Genomic DNA, 24,057 nt, shown 5'->3' with positions numbered 1-24,057 from the left:
TGGGTATATTGTGGTTGGCACTGCTATAGGACAGTGTGACTGGCACTGCTGGGTACACTGTGGTTGGCACTGCTATAGGACAGTGTGACGGGCACTGCTGGGTATATTGTGGTTGGCACTGCTATAGGACAGTGTGACGGGCACTGCTGGGTATATTGTGGTTGGCACTGCTATAGGACAGTGTGACGGGCACTGCTGGGTATATTGTGGTTGTCACTGCTATAGGACAGTGTGACGGGCACTGCTGGGTATATTGTGGTTGGCACTGCTATAGGACAGTGTGACTGGCACTGCTGGGTACACTGTGGTTACTAGCACCTCTTCCATTTTCCCTGGAAGATGCAGTAATGATAGTCCGGGAGACATGCAGTGTAGAGACATGGCTTCCTCCTGCTCTGTTCCCAGGCACAGCCGTGTATTGCCGCCATGTCTCACACCCTCTCCTCCGCTGTCCCAGCCTTCTCCGGTGCTGACATTACAGCTGTGATCTCATCTGGTCCATGGTGAAGGAGGAAGCAGGAAGAATGAGGGGCGGGCAGAGCACCAATCACAGCCCGTCACACGGAGGCTCCGGCGGTGGAGGCGGACAGGTACCGGAGCCGGAGGAGGAGCCAGAGCCCTGCTGTAAACACTGCACTGTGAGGAGAGGCAGCGCTCGGCCCCGGCTGGCATGGGACCACTTCCCCGGGTATGTGTAGCAGCTATCACCTCCTACCAGCCGCCATGTTGTCGAGAGTCTGCAGGGTTCTCTAGTGTCAGTGTGCAGCTTATCCAGGGGTCTACAGGGCAGGGCTGACTGCAGGGACATGAGGGGCTCACCTGTACTCGGGTGTTGGGGGCACTTATACATTCACCTCAGAGAATGGGCAACCATCGCCAGATGGCAGTATTAACCCTTACTGGCCACACCAATTTCAATTTCCAAATTCCAAGAGCCGATCCCTTGTTTCTTGGCCACCGATGTATGCGGCCTTGTTCTTTGTGGCTGGGCTTTAGTCTTGGGGTGAGATGTAGGGTAGGCTTGTATGAGCGGATACCGTTATTCTCCCGGCCGTGCCATATTGGAGCTGTAGTTTTTATTGGGACCATTTGGGGACGTACTGTGTCTTGGCTTTGCAATTTTTTTTTTTTGGAGGGAGGAGAATTCTGTTGACCGAAAATCGGTATTTGGTTATTTTTTTTCTTAATAGCGCTTAGAGAAATGGTTAAATAACTTCTTATATTACAGAGAATCAGGGGCGGACACTGACAGCTTGGGGCCCCTGTGCAAGAAATGTGTCTGGGCCCCCCTCCCTGCCCGCTACGTTTCTTATGATGAGAGCAATCTGGCAATGAGACCCCTGGAGCCTCGGGCTCCGAGAAACTAGGGCCCTCATTATTACTGCCCTGCAAGCAGGGGCGTACGTAGCAATCACAGGGCCCAATAGCAAAAGTCATATTTGGGCCCCCACACATCTAAAAAATATATTTATTTATATTTTTTCACCGAGATGGATATATATACTGTGTGTGTAATATATAAATATATATCCGTTATCATGGAGTTCCGCTGGCTCCAGGGCAGTCAGACTTGCAGTCAGGTGACAACTAGTGTCCGCTATGTCAGTGACTAGAACACTGCTGACATGGCTGACACTTTAGTTGGCACATGACAGAAAGGGTGCAGAGAGACTCCTCGTGGCAGAGCCAAACAATGTATATATTACATTTTATGTCTGGTGCCTGTATCATCTGGTTTCTGCTCTATTCATTGTCTATGGAACTGATGGAAATAGCTGAGCGCAACGCTCAGCAGCTCTATAGATAATGAATAGAGCTGGGGGCCCAGTAGTTAAATCCCCAGTATTCAGCAAGTTATCCATGATCTGCTGGATCCCACATACATCGTACATACATATACCGTACATACACACACAGATACACATACCGTACATGCATACACATACACACACCATATATACACACATATACTGTACATACACAGATACACACATATACTGTACATACCTATACCGCACATACACACACACTTATATACACATATACACACACACTTCTATACACATATAGTATACATATATCTACACATATACCATACATACACACACTTACATACATTCACATAGACATACACTATATATACATGCACACAAAGTATACCGTACATACATGGACACTCATACTATACATACAGATACATATACATACATACACAGATACACACATATACATTCACACACACATATACATGTACTGTACACACACATATGTAAATATACACACACATAATAATCTATGACCTCAGGTGTTCTGTTCAGATGAGCCATGGAGGTCAGCCACATAGTGCAGAGAAAAGCTGGAGCCTGGACACGACTGCAGGGCCCACTGTGGGGGATGGGGACACAGATGATTTCAGCTCCCTGCTGCTGCAGAGCTCCAGTGCAGTCAGCTCCCTTCCCGCAGCCTCCTCTGTGAGATGCCCTGTGCAGTGAGCCTCTTCACCTGACCTGTGCTCCTAGATGCTGCAGCCTGCCTGGAATGGCACAGTGGAGGAAGAAGAATACAGTACACACTGCAGTCCCTGTATGCTGTGCGGCCAGGTCCCTGACAACCAGTGAGTACTCACCATTGGGACGCGCGATGCAGGAGGACAGACGACAGCCAGTGAGCGCTCTCAGTCTGGTGAGGAAAGCATTCATTGGCCAGCATCTCTCCCTGCATGACACGCCCCTTTTTGAACTCCTGCTCTCCCACGCCACTCTCAGGCTGTGTGCACACGCTGCGGAAAAGGTGCGGATTCATCCGCGCGGATTTTGTACAATCCGCAGGTGAAACCGCAGGTCAAAAGACTTGCGGTTTTACCTGCGGATTGCTCTGCGGTTTTGCCCTGCGGTTTTTCATCTCCTCAATGGAGGAGATGGCAAACCGCAGGAGAATCCGCAGAAAGAATTGACATGTCAATTCTTTCTGCGGATTGAAAACCGCAGATAATCCGCGCGGAAAATTCCGCACCGTCTGCACTGCGGTTTTTGATTCCCATAGGGAATCATTGTACTGTACACCGCAGCAGAAACTGCTGCGGGTCCGCAGCGGCCAAAACCGCTGCGGAACCGCAGCAAAATCCGCAGCGTGTGCACACAGCCTAACTCCTGCTCTGGTGTTCAGGTGATTACAGCAGGAAGTGAGAGGGGGCCGATGCTGCATAATACCGGGCCCCTTACACTCCCGCAATCTGGACTCAGGCCCCATAGTGGCTGCATACTCTGGCGCTATGAGCAGTACGCTCAGGGGCCCCCTTCCACCTCTGGGCCCCGGTGCATTGCATTGGCTGAACCGGCGGTATGTCCGCCCATGCAGATAATACAAAAAAAAAAAATCATTTTTTTAATTCATTTTTGCTTTCAGAACGGGTGTGACTAAAATATTTATCACCTAGTTTTAATATATTAAATAGATTTGTTTTTAGTTCCACCAGCGAACGTGAATGTGCAGTTGTTTGATCTATATACCTTCAGTATAGAGTGAAATTATTTTACACGCTTATAGAGCGCCATTAATTCCACAGCACTTTACAGAGGTGATCACTATCCCAAGTAAATTCCATTTCAGTTTGTCTTTGGAGTGTGGGAGGAAACTGGAGAACCTGAAGGAAACCCACACAAACTCGAGGAGAAGATGCACGAACCAGGACCCCAGTGCTGCAAAGAAACAGTGCTAACCATGCTGTCCATGTTGGTTATGATGTGCTTTTTGTGTAAGGAAAATAGTATCCTAACCATCATGTACGATTCCACAGGTGTTTATTTTACAAGACTGCAATTGGAGAGAAAGATTAAGACGTGTTGGCTGTATCCTGAAGGCAAAATGCAGAAGACATGATATCTGTGTCTAATTCATCAGCAGGTCTCTGCCAAAAGTAAGATGTCGTACTGGTGATCTTGATTTTTAGGATGCCTGAAATATCTATAGAAAATATATTTCTCATCATAAGGCCTCATTCACACTTCAGTATTTTTCATCAGTGTTTGAATGCCAAAACCAGGAGTGGACATTACAGGGAAAAACTATAATTGAAAGACTGACATCTGTTCTGTGTTTTGGAGACACTCCTGGTTTTGGCATACAAATACTGATAAAACACTGATCAAAAATACTGATGTGTGAATGAGGCCTAAGTCAGTATCTAGACACGGGAATATTTTTGAATTGGCAACATGTCAATCAGTGAGCTTAGTGGCTCATATCGCCTACTCAAACAGGGCCACGGAGCTCACTTGTTGACCTCAGCGCTGAGGTGATGTTGGCGTTACAGACAGTAACACACAACAGGAGCAGCGGCGGCGACTTATTGCTGGACCTGGAAATGGTGAGTAATGGACAGGGCTTAGCATTCAGAGCTCTGCTAGAGAGAAAACAATGATTTTATCAGAATCGCTGCACCCAATAAACTACTGTATTTTTCGAACTATAAAATGCACTCTTTCCCCCCTCATAATTTGGGATGAATATGGGGCTGCATATTATAGTGAGAATGTAGCTTACCGGGGGGCTACTGCGGATCGGGATCACAGGAGGCAGGGTCCCCGCTGCAGGAAGCCAGCGGCAGCAGGAGTGGGGTGATGCTACAGGCCCTCGGCTGAGAGCAGGGTTGTCTCGGCGGAGTGAGGCACAAGCCATTGATCTTCCGTCAGTGGTCGCTGGTGTTGGCGCATGCTCAGGTTTAGATCTCTGCTCAATGACAAACCGAGATCTCAGTCTGCGCATGTGCCGCTTATGGTGCCATTTTCCTGGAGCTTACCGCCAGGAGATGTTCACAGTGGAGACTCCGCTCCTGTGTCGCACCGCTGACATTTTCCTGAAGTCCACTGCCGGGAGATCAGTGGCTCCTGCTTCGCTTCGCAGGGACACTACCTTCTTCCAACCCAAGGCCTGCAGTATCGCCCAACTCCTGCCGCCACTGGCTTCCTGCAGCGGCGTCCGTGCTCCTGCCTCCTGTCACCTTGCTCCACCACCACTGCCCCTCCGTAAGCTAAATTCGGACTATAAGATGGACCCTCATTTTCACATTAAAAATTATTTATTTTCGAGAGGACGAAATCCTGAGGCGAGGGAGCTGCAGACTCGGGGAGGTGAGAGGGCTGAGAGAGGAGCTGAAATTGTTATGGTGACATACAGGACTTGCTCTGTGAAGGTATTACTTGTTAGGCCTCTTTCACACTTCAGTTTTTTGCATCAGTCAAAATCCGCCAAAAGGACGGATGACGGATCCGTTTTAGTACTGATGACAACGGATGCCGAGAGAGAGAGAGAGACTGGAGGATCCGCCAGAAAAACATTGCAAGCTCCGTTTTGAAATCTTTGAGGATGGTGACGGACAGCAACTTTTGGCGGATCCGCAAAAAAAACGGATGCAACGGACGGCAATCCGTCACAATCCGCCAATAATGGAAGTAAATGGGGAAAAAAACGGATCCTCAAAAGAAAATTGCGGATCCGTTTTTTTAAAAACCTGGCGGATTGTGACTGATTGTAAAAAACTGAAGTGTGAAAGAGGCCTTAGGCTTCTCTCCCCTCCCCCCGCTACTCACAGTGTCTGACCTTGCATGCTCTGTGAGTTCTGGTGAGATAGTCGCTGTGGAGCCTCCGCACTGCGGGCCCTCGGCTTCTTCTCCCCCTCACCTGCTCCTGCACACAGCCTCCTGCCTCCAGCTGCTGTGAGCCTTGTGGAGTCGGCTTGTTAAAGTGACGGGCGGCCCTTTTCCCCCCTCCGTGCTCCTTCCCCCAGTTAATCCTGACGAGCGACCTCCTGGGAGCCATTCCCGGGTTGGAGATAGCCGACCTGCTTGATTCAAGTCCCCTGGGACCCCCCACTCAGCAATATTAAAGGAGCACCAGGGACTCTTAACATAAATCACAGTGAGAAATATTTCTCAACAGCTGCCTCACATTACAGTGACAGGGGCTCCATCTACTGGCCAACTGGCACTATTACCCTTATTAACTCTTTTTCCTTTTTTGTACCACAATATCTTCAGCTGGCTTGATATGCTGGGCCTCCCACCCAGGGGTAGATTAAGGGTAGCCAGGGCCCCGGGCTGTTCAGACTCTGTGGGCCCCCCGATCATGTGCCGGGGTCATGTGATGGGGTCATGGAGGTCAGTGCCCAGAGATGGCTTACATAATGAGGACAAGCCATGGGCAAACAATGGCCACAGAAGAAATGGACATCTAATCCAAAAAATGCCGCGCTTCTGCCAGGCGGCTGCTGCATCACCAGGTCATTAATATCGCAGGGAGAAGACAATGGGAGAGGGAATCCCCACACCAAAGAGGCATTTCACTCCCCCAGCAGACAAATCAATGACTGAAGCCTGGAACTTTGTGAGCAGTGTCACAATCAGTGGCCACAGACGAGATCTGCTAGCCACATGGAGAATACAGCTGGCCCATCAACCCATCACCCCAGAAGACATCACAGACTTGTACTGGGGATGAGCGATGTGCATGGATCTATAGATCTGGGGGATCTCCTCCAGAACCTGAGACCATTGTGCCCCCGGGAGATCAGTGCCTGGTAACATACATGACAGGGGCATGTGGCCCCACAGGACAGGGACCAGGGGCATCACAGGGGTAGGGGGTCCCACAGGACAGGGAACAGGGGCAGGGGGTGCCACAGAACAGGGAGCAGGGGCATCACAGGGGCAGGGGGTGCCACAAGACAGGAAGCAGGGGCATCACAGGGGAAGGGGGTGCCACAGGACAGGGAGCAGGGGCATCACAGTGGAAGGAGGTGCCACAGGACAGGGAGCAGGGGCATCACAGGGGAAGGGGGTGCCACAGGACAGGGAGCAGGGGCATCACAGGGGAAGGGGGTGCCACAGGACAGGGAGCAGGGGCATCACAGGGGAAGGGGGTGCCACAGGACAGGGAGCAGGGGCATCACAGGGGAACGTGGTGCCACAGGACAGGGAGCAGGGGCATCGCAGGGGAATCACAGGGGCAGGGGGTCCCACAGGACAGGGAACAGGGGCAGGGGGTGCCACAGAACAGGGAGCAGGGGCATCACAGAGGCAGGGGGTGCCACAAGACAGGAAGCAGGGGCATCACAGGGGAAGGGGGTGCCACAGGACAGGGAGCAGGGGCATCACAGCGGAAGGAGGTGCCACAGGACAGGGAGCAGGGGCATCACAGGGGAAGGGGGTGCCACAGGACAGGGAGCAGGGGCATCACAGGGGAAGGGGGTGCCACAGGACAGGGAGCAGGGGCATCACAGGGGAAGGGGGTGCCACAGGACAGGGAGCAGGGGCATCACAGGGGAAGGGGGTGCCACAGGACAGGGAGCAGGGGCATCACAGGGGAAGGAGGTGCCACAGGACAGGGAGCAGGGGCATCACAGGGGAAGGTGCCACAGGACAGGGAGCAGGGGCATCACGGGAAGGGGGTGCCACAGGACAGGGAGCAGGGGCATCACAGGGGAAGGGGGTGCCACAGGACAGGGAGCAGGGGCATCACAGGGGAAGGAGGTGCCACAGGACAGGGAGCAGGGGCATCACAGGGGAAGGGGGTGCCACAGGACAGGAAGCAGGGGCATCACAGGGGAAGGGGGTGCCACAGGACAGGGAGCAGGGGCATCACAGGGGAAGGAGGTGCCACAGGACAGGGAGCAGGGCCATCACAGGGGAAGGGGGTGCCACAGGACAGAGAGCAGGAGCATCACAGGGGCAGAGGGTGCCACAGGACAGGGAGCAGGGGAATCAGAGGGACAGGGGGTCCTACAGGACAGGGGCATCACAAGGGCAGGTGGCCCCATGGGGCAGGAGACAGGGGGTCCCATGGGGGCAGAGGGTTCCACAGGACAGGGGGCAGGCAGCACCACATCACAATGCTCCTCTGTGCCCCCCACTCTGCACTGGCGCTGCCCAGGGCATCACCCGCCCCTGGCACTGCTACAAGGCTGGCAGGAGGTTCAGCACAGTTTGTGGCACCAGAGCGAAGCTTGTCCTCCGGGGCCCTGCTCACACTGACATGTGGGGGGCACACTTTTACCTGTGGACAGGTGTCCCTCTGACCTTCCAGCACTATTCCTGAGCTCGTTACCTTGGCAGTTCCGGCAGTTCAGTTCTTGTTCTGTTGCCATTGCCGTTCTGGCTCGGTGTCAGACAGCCACCCTCTTCCTCCCTCCCCCGGGCTATGGGGCGTGACATCACCGCTGCACAAGAGCCACCTCACTCATGCTGTCTGTCGGCTCAAACTGCGGGGCGCAGGAAACGGGTGACGTCACTGGGAGCAGTGGGGGTGAGGGGGTAAGCAGAGGGCAGACACGCTGGTCACGTGATGTGTGAGTACGTTTTTCTGCTTGTGAATGTGTCAGGTGCTGCTGGGGAGGAGGCAGACGGGTCGGCGCGTCCTCTCACTAACCGCTGGTGCCAGTGGTGGATTATAATGGGGCAATTTACCCTGGGCTGGTGGGCCCCCCCACACCACTGGGCCCTGGGCTACCGCCCAGATTGACCTCATTATAATCCGCCACTGCTCCCACCCCCTCACTCCTAAAATATTAAAGGGATACACGGTTCATAGAGTCTGCAACAGAGCAACACTAGACACATATTGCATCTTACAAGATCTACCCCATATCCTGCTAAAATCCAACACAGAGGGCATGGACAGCCCTAGTGGACTATAACCATGGTGCCTTAGGTCTGTCACCACGGGCACTAATATGCACTAGATTATTTAAGTAACCGTCATGAGCTAACTTACAGAACGCAGGAGGTCTCAGAGCAATGCGTCCCAAAAAATCCAATTCTTCAGAAATGAATACTCGATCGATTACACAATTGTCTCAACGTCCAAAATCGAAAAGCTGCACTATTTCGGCATCACAATCTTCCACATCGAGCTCCAGGAGCCCACCTCAGAGGTCACAGAAGACCGACTCGGCTATTTCAACAAACATGATTCCTATGACGATGGAAGATCTCCTAGCTACCATTCAGAAAACGTTCAGGGCTGAATTGTCATCAGCTGTGGACAATTTCACACAACAAATTCAAGATATTGCCCAAAGAATCAATGACCTGGAGAAAAGAATGGATGACACTGCTGATGCCCTTGAATATGATAGAGAGCAACTGCAGGAGCAAGATGCTAGAATCGAGTCTCTGGAGCTTAAGTGTGAGGACTTGGAGAATCGTTCACGTCGAGGTAACATCAGAATCAAAGGACTACCAGAAAGTTGCACCAATTTAATGGAGGTTGCCTCGAACCTCTTTTGCACTCTCTTGCCTCAAGCAGACTCTAACTCTTTAACCCCTTAAGCCCCAAGGGTGGTTTGCACGTTCATGACCGGGCCAATTTTTACAATTCTGACCACTGTCCCTTTATGAGGTAATAACTCTGAAACGCTTCCATGGATCCCGGTGATTCTGACACTGTCTTCTCTTGACATATTGTACTTCATGTTAGTGGTAAAATTTAATTCAAATAACTTGCGTTTATTTGAGAAAAACGGAAATTTGGCGAAAAATTGTGAAATTTTCCAACTTTGAATTTTTATGCCCTTAAATCACAGAGATACAGCACGCAAAAAACTTAATAAGGGTATGTGCACACGCTGCGGATTCCGCTGCGTTTCCGCAGCGTTTTTGGCCGCTGCGGACCTGCAGCAGTTTTAGCTGCGGTGTACAGTACCATTCAAATGAATGGTAAAAAAAAAATGCTGTGTAGACGTTGCGGAAAAATCCGCGCGGATTTGCTGCGGTTTTGAAACCGCAGAAAGAAGTGACAAGTCAATTCTTTCTGCGGAATCCGCAGCGGGTTCCTATCTCCACCATTGTGGAGATGGTGAATCCGCAGGACCAAACCGCAGTCAAAACCGCAGATAATCCGCAGGTCTTTTGACCTGCGGTTTATCTGCGGTTTTTGCAAAATCCGTGCGGATTAATCCGCAGCGGATTCCGCAGCGTCTGCACACACCCTAAGTAACATTTCCCACATGTTTACTTTACATCAGCACAATTTTGGATCCAAAATTTTTTTTTGTCCAAATTGACCAGCGATTTCTCATTTTTGCAACACCATTTTATTTTTACGGACCACATCATATTTGAAGCCACTTTGTGGGGTCTATATGATAGAAAATACCCAAAAGTGACAGCATTATAAAAACTGCACCCCTTAAGGTGCTCAAAACCACATTCAAGTAGTTTATTAACCCTTTAGGTGTGTCACAGGAATTTTTTGAATATTTAAAAAAAAATGAACATTTAACTTTTTTTCACAAAAAAAATAATTCAGGTTCAATTTTTTTATTTTACCAAGGGTAACAGGAGAAATTGGACTGCAAAAGTTATTGTGCAATTTGTCCTGAGTACGCTGATACCTGATATGTGGGGGGAACTACTGTTGCGGCGCATGGCAGAGCTCAGAAGGGAGGGAGCGCTGTTTGACTTTTTCAATGCAAAATTGGCTGGAATTCAGATCGGACGCCATGTCGCGTTTGGAGAGCCCCTGATGTACCTAAACAGTGGAAACCCCCCCCACAAGTGACCCCATTTTGGAAACTAGACCCCCCAAGGAACTTATCTAGATATGTGGTGAGAACTTTGAACCCACAAGGGCTTCACAGAAGTTTATAACGTACAGCGGTACAATTAAAAAATCATATTTTTTCCACAAAAATGAACTTTTCACCCTCAATTCTTATTTTTCCAAGGGTAACAGGACCCTAAAAGTTATTGTGCAATTTGTCCTCAGTATGCTGATACCCCACATGTGGGGGTAAACCACTATTTGGGCGCATGGCAGAGCTCGGAAGGGAAGCAGCGCCATTTGACGTTTTTGGCTGGAATTGAGATCGAACACCATGTCGCGTTTGGAAAGCCGCTGATGTACCAAAACAGTGGAAACCCCCCTACAAATGACACCATTTTGGAAACTAGACCCCCCCCAAGGAACTTATCTAGATGTGTGGTGAGAAATTTGAACCCCCAAGGGCATCACAGAAGTTTATAACATACAGCCGTACAATTAAAAAATCATATTTTTTCCACAAAAATGATCTTTTCACGCTCAATTCTTATTTTTCCAAGGGTAAGAGGACTAGATGTGTGGTGAGAACTCTGAACCCCCCAGTGCTTCACAGAAGTTTATAATGCCTGGGCGTGAAAATAAAAAAATCATTTTTTTCCACAAACATGATCTTTTAGTCACCAATTTTTTTATTTTCCCAAGGGTACCAGGAGAAATTGGACCCAAAAAGTTGTTGTCCAATTTGTCCTGAGTACGCTGATACCTCATATGTGGGAGAAAACTACTGTATGGGCACATGTCAGGGCTCGGAAGGGAATTAGTGACGTTTTGGAATGCAGACTTTGATGGAATGGTCTGCGGGTGTTATGTTGCTTTTGGAGAGCCCCTGATGTACCTAAACAGTGGAAACCCCCCACAAGTGACCCCATTTTGGAAACTAGACCCCCTAAGGAACTTATCTAGATGTGTGGTGAGCACTTTGAACCCCCAAGGGCTCCACAGAAGTTTATAATGCCCGGGCATGAAAATAAAAAAAATCGTATTTTTTCCACAAACATGATCAATTAGTCCCCAATTTTTTTATTTTCCCAAGGGTAACAGGAGAAATTGGACCCCAAAAGTTGTTGTCCAATTTGTCCTGAGTACACTGATACCTCATATGTGGGAGAAAACTACTGTATGGGCACGGAAGTGAAGTAGTGACGTTTTGGAATGCAGACTTTGATAGAATGGTCTGCGGGTGTCATGTTGCTTTTGGAGAGCCCCTGATGTAACTAAACATTTTGGAAACTAGACCCCCTAAGGAACTTATCTAGATGTGTGGTGAGCACTTTGAACCCCCAAGGGCTTCACAGAAGTTGATAACGCCCGGGTGTGAAAATAAAAAAATCATTTTTTTCCACAAAAATGATGTTTTTGCCCCCAATTTTTTTTTCCTAAGGGTAACAGGAGAAATTGGACCCCAAAAGTTGTTTTACAATTTGTCCTGAGTAGGCTGATACCCTATATGTGGGGGTAAAACACTGTTTGGGCGCATGGCAGAGCTTGGAAGGGAAGGAGCACCATTTTACTTTTTCAACGCAGAATTGGCTGGAATTGAGATCCGACGCCATGTTGCATTTGGAAAGCACCTGATGTGCCCAAACTGTGGAAACCCTCAATTCTAACGCAAACCCTAACCCCAACACATACCTTACCCTAATCTCAGCCCTAACCCTAGCCCTAACCGTAATGGGAAAATGGAAATAAATACATTTTCTTTTAATTTTATTATTTTTCCCTAACTAAGGGGGTGATAACGGGGGGTTTGATTTACTATTTATAGCGGGTTTTTATGTTTGGCAGCAGTCATAGGCTAAAAGACGCTTTTTATTGTAAAAATAGTTTTTGCATCACCACATATTGAGAGCTATAATTTTTCAATATTTTGACCCACCGAGTCATGTGAGGTCTTATTTTTTGCAGGACGAGTTGATGTTTTTATTGGTATCATGTTCGGGCACGTGACATTTTTAGATCGCTTTTTATTCCGATTTTTGGGACGCAGAATGAACAAAAACCAGCGTTTCATGAATTTCTTTTGGGGGGTGCGTTTACACCATTCCGCTTGCGGTAAAATTGATAAAGCGCTTTTATTCTTCGGGTCAGTACGGTTACAGCGATACCTCATTTAGGTCGTTTTTTTATGTTTTGGTGCTTTTATGCAATGAAAACTTTTATATAAAAAATAATTATTTTTGCATCGCTTTATTCTGTGAGCTATAACTTTTTTTATTTTTTCGCTGATGACGCTGTATGGCGGCTCGTTTTTTGCGGGATAAGATGATGTTTTCAGCGGTACCATGGATATTTTTATGCGTCTTTTTGATCGCGCGTTATTGCACTTTTTGTTCGGTGGTATGATAATAAATCATTATTTTTTAATTTTTTAAGGGGTTCGCTAAAGGGGTTAACTAATGGGACAGTTTTATAGGGCGGGTCATTACGGACGCGGCGATACCAAATATATGTACTTCTATTGTTTTTTTCTTTTTTTATTTCCAAAAAATGAATTTATTGGGGAATATTTTTTTTTTCTAATTTATTTAGCGATTTTTTTTAAAAAAAAATTATTTTTACACTTTTTTTTTAACTTTATTAGGTTGTCCCAGGGGGGACATCACTGTCCTGTGACAGATCGCTGATCTGTCACATCACAGATCACTGTGACAGATCAGCGATCTGTCACAGGCATAGAAGCAGACTTCCTCATGCCTGCGCTTTGCAGGCACTGAGGAAGTCAGCTCCCTACAGGCCCCCGAAGGTCCCCGTCGCCATCTTGGATCCGGGGACCTGTAGGGAAAGAGACCCCCGCAGCAGCGCTGCACATTGCACTGCGGTGGGGGGCTCAGGGAAGCACGGAGGGAGCTTCCTCCCTGCCGATGCTTCCTTTTAACCCCCGGTACACCGCGATCGTGTTTGATCGCGGTGTGCAAGGGGTTAACGTGTCGGGGGCGGTCCGTGACCGCCCCTGACACATTGTGCCAGGTGTCAGCTGTGATAATTAGCTGACACCCGGCCGCGATCAGCAGCGCTCACCACGTGGGCGCCGCTGATCGCTGTGACGTACTATCCCGTCACTGGGAATTAAGTCCCAGGGCACATGGACGGGATAGTACGTCACATGGGATTAAGGGTTTAAAAATAACCAGAATCCAGAGAGCTCTGGGAGGTCCCAAACCGGACGCCTCGCCAAGGGATGTTGTACTTAAAATGCACCATGAAGAGGCCAGAGACTTGATCTTATCAGCAGCTCGTAAAATGAATAATTTACCAGATGTTCCGGATACGGTCTCGTTCCCAGACATCTGCCCGGCGACTCTACTGAGGAGAAAAGCCATGAAAGACACAACGATGGCCTTAATCAAAGCAAACATCAGATACAGATGGGGATTTCCGCATGCTCTAATCTTTTCACATGGCAACTCCACCTACTCCCCAAAAAATTAAGAGGAAGGTAGAAGGGCGCTGGAAAAAGCAGGCATCACGATCATAGAGTCGGGAACATTACCGCAGAGACAGAGGCCTCACAGAGAATGGATAGAAGCTCGCCGTACCAGGCCCAACAATTTACCACACAATAGGCAGTCTGCTTCCTGCGACTCCTGTCGACGTAAGTCCTGGAACGGACCTAACATGAGCTATCAAAATACTGAGACATTGTTCTGATAGTATTATTACTTGATGTCTTTCATGACGTGTTACGAATGATATTACTATTTTTTTTTTTCTCTAACTCTGGAGTGCTGTGCCCCTGGAGTAAGTATGCCACTCCACTTTGGGCTGCTGCTGTTTCTGGCCCTACTAATAATGGGTCGGCACACCTTAGCCCACATATTGGTCAATGGTTGTGACCGTTTCTCCTGTTACCTTATTTCTGTTCACCTTACCACCCCACTTTTCCCTACCAGAGTGTTGATGAGATTTATACATGTAACCAGATTGTTAGTTGACGTGAAACAACCTATTCCGAGTGTCACCTCATTAGTCGATTTAATTATAAACCCCTTAAACAAACCAAATGTATAGGACGCTGTCACACAATGTAAGGGGGTTAAATTCCCCGATAAAAAGAAAACACGCCTTTATTGACTACCTGAAACATTCCCCTGATGTGCTATTTCTACAGGAAACTCATTTTTCCAATAACTCATCTCCCAAATATTTTCATAAGCTTTACACAAGATTTTTCCTGGCTTCTCATGATAAAAAAACGAGAGGAGTCGCCATATTACTTCTTAACTCTTTTCCATGTATACAAGAGGGTATGGTTGCAGACACAGCGGGTAGATATATAATTCTTTGGGGAACGGTACAAGAAAAAAGAATCTGACTTGTCAACTGCTATGCCCCTCCAAAGTTAAAAATAAAAACAATCAAATCTATTGCTAGATCCTTAAATTCCATTTCCTACGACACTATCATATGGGGTGGCGATTTTAATTTAACTGTAAACCCAACCCTTGATAGCTCCAATAATAAGAGGCCTGACATGTGAAAGAAGGAGAAAACTATACTTGAGAATATCCTCCAAGCCCATCATTTAGTTGATACATGGAGAGAATCTCATAGACAAACAAGAGGTTATACCTATTTATCTAATGTTTACCACTCATATTCCAGGATAGATTGGATTCTTACTAACTCAGAAAACATACCTTCACTGATGTATTCTAGACATGTCCCCTCCTCAAGGTCTGATCATGACAGTGTACTTTCTGTGTTCAAATTAGAAGTAGCAAATACAAGGTTATATACATGGAGGTTAAATTAATCTTTGTTGTCCGACCCCCCGTACAAGAATAACGATTGAGCAAGAGCTCAAAGCCTTTTTCCATTCACCCCCCCCCCCCCGATACCTCTATAGGCAATACATGGATGGCCAATAAAAAATATATCACTGGCGTACTCATTAGGATAGCTTCTCAAAAGAAAAGAAACCTCCTCCAAGAGCAACTCACCCTCGAAAATGAACTTTATAAATTAGAAATCGCCAATCAATCAAATTCTTCACTATATCTCACTAAACATATCTACGATTTAAAACTACAATTAGAAACTTTACTAACGACTCGTACTGAAAAAGCAATCAGGTGGACACAAGCAACATTTTATCGATTTTCTAACAAAATGGACCGAATGCTTGCACGGAAATTAAAACAAAAAGAGAGATTAAATTCCATATTCTCCATAAAAGATAAGCAGTCTCAAATTACTTTCAACCCGAACAGAATTTATGAAACATTGCAAAAATATTATCAAAAACTGTATACAGATAGTACAAATTTCTCTTTACCCAAATTGGATGATTTCCTAACTAATGTACCAATACCGTCCCTAACCCCGACTTTCGCCGCTACACTACATTCTCCTATTTCCGAAGAGGAAATAAATTCCACCATAAGTCATCTAAAAACTTGTAAAGCTCCAGGCCCCGACGGACTGACTGCACTATATTATAAAAAATTCTCAAACATCCTGCTCAAGCATATACAAACATACTGTAAGCATGCTAACAGGTCAAGCCATGCCACCAGAATACTACACAGCACATATCACAGTTATTCCAAAACAAGGGAGGGACCCATTACTTACAAAAAACTACAGGCCCATTCCTTATTGAATTTGGATCTCAAGATCTTCTCTATAATTGCCAATAGGATTAATAAATGTTTGCCTAACCTCATTCACAAAGATCAGGTTGGATTCATTCCAACAAGACAAGCCCCGGACAATATCCGCAAGAATCTAAATCTTATTCATACCACCAATAAACGTAAAACCCCCATGACAGTACTGGCTTTAGATATAGAAAAAGCTTTTGACACCGTTATATGGCCATACATGTTTAATATATTGCATAGAATGGGGATATCGCAACAACTGAGTGATTCGCTTCACCTTCTCTACAATAACCTAGTAACATATTTAAAACTGCCTTCAACCGTTCCTAAACCAATAATCATTAATAGGGGAACTCGGCAAGGTTGCCCCCTATCCCCAGCCCTATTCGCTATGGTAATGGAAGCATTGGCGCAAAAGATACGTTTACACCCTGATATCTCAGGTCAAACTATTGGTAAACAGGAATACAAGGTCAGTCTGTTTGCCGATGACCTCCTTTTAACTCTGACAAACCCCCTTGTATCTCTGCCTAATCTTATAAGCACACTTAAACATTTTGAGGAAATTTCAGGTTTAAAGGTCAATGTTGATAAATCAGAAATTATGTTCCTGAACACCCCTTCGGATGAACAAGCCTCAATAATAGAGAACTTCCGTTTCCGACACGCGAAGCGATATATCACCTGCCTAGGAATAAATCTTACGCCATCCAAATCCACTCTATTTAAGCATAACTATACCCCCCTACTTCAAAAACTAACACAATCCCTATCAAAATGGTCCTCTCCGTCTCTCTCGTTCCTGGGAAGAGTGCACTCGATAAAAATGGTCTCATTGCCTCAATTTCTATATTTATTTTGATCTCTACCCATCCCAATATCTCTAGTGACCTTCAAAACGATAAACTCACACATAACACGTTTCATCTGGAACAATAAAAAACCTCGTATCTCCCAGAAAATACTGTTCAGACACAAAACACAGGGAGGAGTTTCCCTGCCGAACTTCAATCTTTACTATAAGGCGGCCCAGATTGCCCAGCTGGCAGGGGTAAACGCAGAACAACACGCGCCCATCTGGCCACAAATAGAAAACTCCCATATAGCACCATACTCCTTGGAAAGCTTAATTTGGGCTACAGGACCTTTGCCGAAAGATCTAGCTCTGCAATCGCCATTCACTTTTCATTCTCTACGTGTCTAGAGAGCAAATAGATTTCAATTTGCATTACAATCCCACCCCTCTCCACTTCTAAACCTGTTTAACAATCCCATGTTCCCACCAGGAGTTACCTCCAGGAATCACGCATGGTGGCAACAGAATAAATTAACCAGACTGCAAAGTCTATCTACTCACTTTAAACTAATGTCAAAACAAGAGTTCATCACAAAATATCAAGTACCAACATCGGAAACTTTCAGACTGGAGCAAATTTTTCATTTTTTACAAAATCTAACAGTAAACTCTACAAATACAAAGCCCACAACTTACAAATTAAAATGTCTATACGACCCATTGGGTAACGGCCTTATATCTCATTTTTATTCCACATTTAACCAACCTAGAGAATGCTTGAAACTGAAGTCTATGCAGCAATGGGAAGCAGATTTACAAATCTCCCTCACACCACAAAGGTGGTACAGGTGCTACGAAAACATTGTGAAGGGTAGCAATCAAATTTTGCTTACTGAGACATCCCTTAAATTGTTCCATAGAATTCACTATGTACCTAGCTTCCTACACAACATCTACAACAAAATCCCAGGCAACTGTTCTATGGGGTGTAATGATAGTGGGGACATGCGCCACACATGGTGGACTTGTCCGATAGTGAAATCTCTCTGGAAGGATGTGGTCAAATTAATTAATACAGCCCTAAATAGGAAATTATTTTTATCTCCGTCGGTATTACTGCTGGGGGACAGACCAGTCAATGCCAATAATAAGACTTGTCATCTTATTGATTTTATTACTATGGCAACCAGGAACCACATAGCTAGTAGTTGGAAAACAAAGACGCTTTCAATAACGCAGGTGAAAAGAAGGGTTAATTTGATAATGCTTTATGAAAAAATAGAAGCCATTAGATCCGATACTTTCGATGGGTGTATGGGAACCTTGGATCCAGGCATTCAATGGTGAGGACCACTCCAGGATGATATCTTTATATAGTTTATCCACAAGGGAGTTACTGTCTATATTTATATACTCTGAACTACTTATGCTAGTATTTCACATCGACTCATCTTATATTATTGACACTCAATGTATACCCCCCTCCCTCCCCCTGTAACCTAATTTGGTTATGTTAAAACTGTTGTTTAGCAATTCTTTCAAACTAAGACGATGAAGTCAAGGCTACTATATAGGTTTCCCATGCTTTTTCTTTTGCGAGGGGATCCTTGTACTCTAATGTGAATGTATTTCATGTTAAATGATGTTTTCTTTTCAATAAAAACGTTGAAACTAAAAATTATTTATTTTCCCCATTTTCCTCCCCTAAATTTGGGTTGCTTCTTATAGTACGAACAGCACTGGAAGTCACACATTGCTGGCATAAGGGTCTCTGCACCTTCATCATAGTGCTCTCAGATGAAGTAGCAAAAATATGGTGACATATTCCCTGTAAAGTAATTGACCCATTAGATATCATAGATGCCATCTCCTGTTCATCAACCTCTTCAATTAATCGGAATGGATTGGTGTTGCCCTTGGGGACCGTCATATACGGTATAACACGGGCGCCCATTCTTTTTCTTTTTTTTTAAACTGGAATTTAATTTTTTTTTTAAAGGAAAATTATATAAAAACAAAAAAATAGAATACTCTAGTATTAGCAAACAATACAAAATCGATTAACCTGCATGTATTCACTCCATCCACTGTTAGCAAGCAGCCTGAACGGTACAACTTCCCACCTCTGCTGGCTGTCATTTCTGCTGCAATATATCCAAATGGTACAACTCCATACTTCAGCTTGCTGTCTGTCTTCTGCTGCTTTACCATTTTGCTACATATTTTAATGTGCCTGCTAAAGCTTTGGTATAATTCATTTGTTGCACTGTATTTAATACTTACTGCTTTTTATCCGTCACTGGGGCCTCTCTAGATCTTATCAGGTGGAAGGTGCTGTAGTATATACTGTAGATGCAGCCTGGTCTCATGCTTTTGATCATCCAACCACCCCCTGGTGTGCTGGCCCCAGCTGCCAAATTATACCAAACCAGCTCCCACAATCCCTTTCTCCTGACCCTGTAGTGTGGCCTATATATTTAGTAGTTCCTAAGGGGAAGCACGCAGTGAGGGGTGCACGCAGGCATCCCATAAGCAAAGCATCACAGAAGCTAAGCATCAAGAAAACGACAGTTATCCATGGCAGTTAGTCAAGGCAGGAATCAGGTAACCCACACTTTGCATTCCCTTTTAGCCATGTGCTTTATTTCTATCCACCTGTGCTCCCTTGCCATCCACATTCACCACCCCATCCCCCCTCCTTCAAGACTCATACACATCAGCCCCTCTATACGTCTCTCTCCCATGTACAGCTCCCATGCACTCCTCACCTTCCTGACAAACCTCAGCCCATCTTGCCCAAACACATTGAAAAAAAAACCTACTTACAATTCCAACAACTATTTGCTCTTTATCTTCCTCCTCCTACTGATTTCAGGGGACATTTCCCCCAATCCTGGTCCACCATCCCCCAACCCCTACCCTACCTCATATCGAAACCATAATAATCTTATTAATATTAGTTGCACTCCCTCATCTCCGTCTTTTAATTGTGTCTTCTGGAATCCACGGTCTGTTTGTAACAAGCTTCCTTTCCTGCGCAACTACTTTATTAACAACTCTCAATCTGTTGACCCTCACTGAAACCTGGATTCAGGATTCTGACACTGTCTCTCCTGCTGCCATTTCCTATGGTGGCTTACAATTCTCTCATTCCCCGAGACCCACAAACAGACTTGGTGGTGGAGTCAGCATACTCCTGTCCCCACAATGCACTTTCCAGATCATCCCCCAGTTCCATCACTCTCATTCCCATCTTTTGAGGTCCACACCATCAGGCTCTTCCGTCCCCTCTCCCTCAGAGTAGCGGTCATATACCGGCCCCCAGGCTCACCCACCCACTTCCTTGACCACTTTTCTGCTTGGCTTCCACACTTCATGTCCTTAGAGCTACCAACTCTTATTCTGGGAGACTTCAACATCCCCATTAACAGCCTTACTTCCTGCATCCCAGCTTCTATCACTAACCACCTCTCTAGGCCTCTCGCAGCTTTCAACCTCTTGAGACACACAAGGACAGTAACCCCCTTGATCTCGTCTTTGTCTGGCTCTGTTCAGTCTCCCACCTAAATAACTCACCGCTTCGACTTTCTGACCACAACATACTCTCCTTCACTCTCACAAATCCTCGCTCACCCCAGCTCACCCCTACCTACCACACAATAAGAAATCTACAAGCCATTAAGACACTTTCAGACTCCCTACACTCATCACCGTCCCCAATCAACTTTTTTTCCTGTCCTGATCTGGCTGTTCATCACTACATCGACACTCTTAGAAGCACCCTTGACCTAGTAGCTCCGATGCCAGAACACACCCCCCCTGGACGTTTTTCTTACAAGCAAGAGCTGATATCTAGCAAACCCTGCAAACTGGCCACAGAAGGTAAATTACTTGTTGTCAGCATTCTGCAGCCCAGATATGCACTGAGATTACGAGAAAAGCCCGGACAACCCCTTTAAGTCTCCCCTCAGTCTTCTCTTTTGCAAGCTAAACATTCCCAAATCATGCAACCTTTCCTCATAAGACAGGGTTTGCAGACCGGTCACCATTCTTGTCGCTCTTTTCTGAACTTGCTCCAGTTTGGTGATGTCTTTTTTAAAATGTGGCACCCAAAACTGGACACAGTATTCCAGATGAGGTCTGACCAAAGAGGAGTAGAGGGCAATAATGACTTCACGTGATCTAGACTGTATGCTTCTGTTAATACATCCTAAAATTGAATTTGCCTTTTTTGCTGCTGCATTACACTGTTGACTCATATTCAGTCTGTGATCTATTAGTATACCCAAGTCTTTTTCACATTGGCTGTTGCTTAGCCCTATTCCTCCCATTCTGTGTATGTTTTTTTCATTTTTATTGCCCAGATGTAGTACTTTGCATTTTTCCCTGTTAAAAACCATTCTGTTAGTTGCTGCCCACTGCTCCAGTTTATTTATATCTATTTGAATCCTCTCTCTCTTCTGTGGGTACCACAGGGCTCTGTCCTGGGCCCTGTATTGTTCAACATCTTTATCAACGATTTAGATGAAGGAATTGAGGGTAAACTGATTAAATTTGCTGATGACACAAAGCTAGGAGGGATAGCTAATACTAGAGAAGAGAGAGAGAGGATTCAAAAAGATTTAAATAAACTGGAGAAGTGGGCAGCAACTAACAGAATGGTTTTTAACAGGGAGAAATGCAAAGTACTACATCTGGGCAATAAAAATGGAAAAAGCATATATAGAATGGGAGGAATAGGGCTAAGTGACAGCACATGTGAAAAAGACTTGGGTATACTAATAGATCACAGACTGAATATGAGTCAACAGTGTGATGCAGCAGCAAAAAAGGCAAATGCAATTCTAGGATGTATTAACAGAAGCATACAGTCTAGATCACGTGAAGTCATTATTTCCCTCTACTCCTCTTTGGTCAGACCTCATCTGGAATATTGTGTCCAGTTTTGGGCACCACATTTTAAAAAAGACATCAACAAACTGGAGCAAGTTCAGAAAAGAGCGACCAGAATGGTGACCGGTCTGCAAACCCTGTCTTATGAGGAAAGGTTGCAGGATTTGGGAATGTTTAGTTTGCAAAAGAGAAGACTGAGAGGAGACTTAATAGCTGTCTACAAATATCTAAAGGGCTGTCACATTGTAGAAGGATCAACTTTATTCTCATTTGCACAAGGAAAGACTAGAAGCAATGGGATGAAACTGAATGGGAGGAGACACAGATTAGATATTAGAAAAAACTTTTTGACAGTTAGAGTGATCAATGAGTGGAACAGGCTGCCACGAGAAGTGGTGAGTTCTCCTTCAATGGAAGTCTTCAAACAGAGGCTGGACAGACATCTGACTGGGATGATTTAGCGAATCCTGCTTTGAGCAGGGGGTTGGACCAGATGGCCCAGGAGGTCCCTTCCAACTCTACGATTCTATGATTCTATGATTCTATGATTCTCTAGTATTAGCTATCCCTCCTAGCTTTGTGTCATCAGCAAATTTAATCAGTTTACCCTCAATTCCTTCATCTAAATCGTTGATAAAGATGTTGAACAATACAGGGCCCAGGACAGAGCCCTGTGGTACCCCACTTGAGACATTCTTCCAACTGGATGTGCAGCCATTTATGACTACTCTTTGGGTCTGATCACTAAGCCAGTTATGAATCCACCTAACATTTGCCTTGTCCATTCCATACCTAGTCATTTTTTCAATAAGGATTGTGTGAGATACTTTGTCAAATGCTTTGCTGAAGTCAAGATATACTATATCTACAGCATTTCCCTGATCCACCCAGTCAGTGATTCTGTCATAGAAGGAAATTAAGTTAGTCTGACATGACTTATTAGTTACAAACCCATGCTGACTCTGTTTAATCACTTCATTCTTATCCAGGTACTGACGTACATGTTTAATAATTTGTTCAAAGATCTTTCCTGGTATAGAAGTCAGACTCACCGGCCTATAGTTGCCTGGGTCCACCTTCTTCCCCTTTTTGAAGATAGGAAGAACATTTGCTCTTCTCCAGTCTTCTGGGACTTCTGTTCTCCAAGAATTTTCAAAGATTATGGAGAGGGGTTCAAAAATTTCTTCTGCTATCTCCTTCAGTACTCTGGGGTGTAATTCATCTGGACCTGGAGACTTCAATTCATTTAGGTTAGCTAAGTGTTTCCTCACTATCTTTCTGTTTATAGATATCCTGGATTCTTCTATTCCCTTAATAGGACAATGAAGAACAGTTGATGTTACATTTCCTTTCTGAGAGAAAACAGATGCAAAATAGGAATTTAAAAGTTCGGCCTTCTCAACATCCTGTCTTACCATTTCAACATTTTCATCCTGTAAAAATCCTATAGCATCTTTGACTTTTCTTTTACTTTTGACATATCCCCAAAATCCTTTATTATTGCTTTTGACGTCTCTTGCAAGCCTCAATTCATTGTCAGATTTAGATAATCTGATTTGTGCCCTGCAGGTTCTGCAGACAGCATTATATTCTTCTTTAGATATGCCTCCCTCTTTCCATTTTATAAACATTTATTTCATCCTTTTTAGCATGTGCTTAAGTTCTGTGTTCATCCATCCTGGTTTCCTTAAATGCTTCCTATTCTTCCCTCTTTTCGTAATTGTTAACAATTGTGCTTTGAGAATTTCATTTTTCAAGATTTCCCATCCTTCCTGGGCATTTTGTCTTTAAGGATATCCAGCCATTGGATCCCTCCAATTCTCTTTCTGAATCCCTTGAAATCTGACTTTCTGAAATCTAACCTTGACGTCTGAGTCTTCACAGGTCTTCCTCCTCTAGTTATCCAAAATTCTAAAATAGCATGGTTGCTTCCTCCTAGGGTCCCAGCCACTAATACCTCCTCAACCATTTCCTCCCTGTTTATAAGGATTAGATCCAAGGTAGCAGTTCCCCTTGTTTTCTAGCCCACCTTTTGGAAGATAAAGTTGTCAGCAAGAGAGGATGAGAATTTCCTTGACCTGTTAGTTTTTCCTGAGAGAGGTTCCCAACAAATGTCAGGATAGTTGAAATCTCCCATGACAACTATGTCATATTTTTTGGAGAATTTGG

The 24,057-nt window shown here is 45.5% G+C and overlaps 1 protein-coding gene across 5 annotated transcripts in view; it reads left to right on the top strand.

Moving 5' to 3' along the window:
- The first annotated feature begins 485 nt into the window (after window positions 1-485).
- The window catches only part of LOC141046814 (cohesin subunit SA-2-like), a 195,255-nt gene continuing 171,683 nt past the window's right edge, over window positions 486-24,057 (top strand). For 4 of the 5 annotated variants that reach the window (XR_012219668.1, XM_073541431.1, XM_073541430.1 and 1 more), the window contains exon 1: window positions 486-688. Coding sequence is in view for 4 of the 5 variants with exons in the window: in XM_073541431.1 (XP_073397532.1) it covers window positions 501-688 (188 nt within the window). In the remaining variant the exon portion in view is untranslated. Of the gene's footprint in view, window positions 689-3,796; window positions 3,917-24,057 lie in introns of all 5 variants that reach the window. The other variant, XM_073541432.1, reaches the window with a different exon arrangement.

Source organism: Dendrobates tinctorius, unplaced genomic scaffold (assembly GCF_039654945.1).
Source record: "Dendrobates tinctorius isolate UK_male_01 unplaced genomic scaffold, ASM3965494v1 ptg000121l, whole genome shotgun sequence".
NCBI classification, from domain to species: Eukaryota; Metazoa; Chordata; class Amphibia; order Anura; family Dendrobatidae; genus Dendrobates; species Dendrobates tinctorius.
The sequence above is the reverse complement of the archived record's forward strand: the minus strand, read 5'-3'. Positions and strand labels throughout refer to the sequence as shown.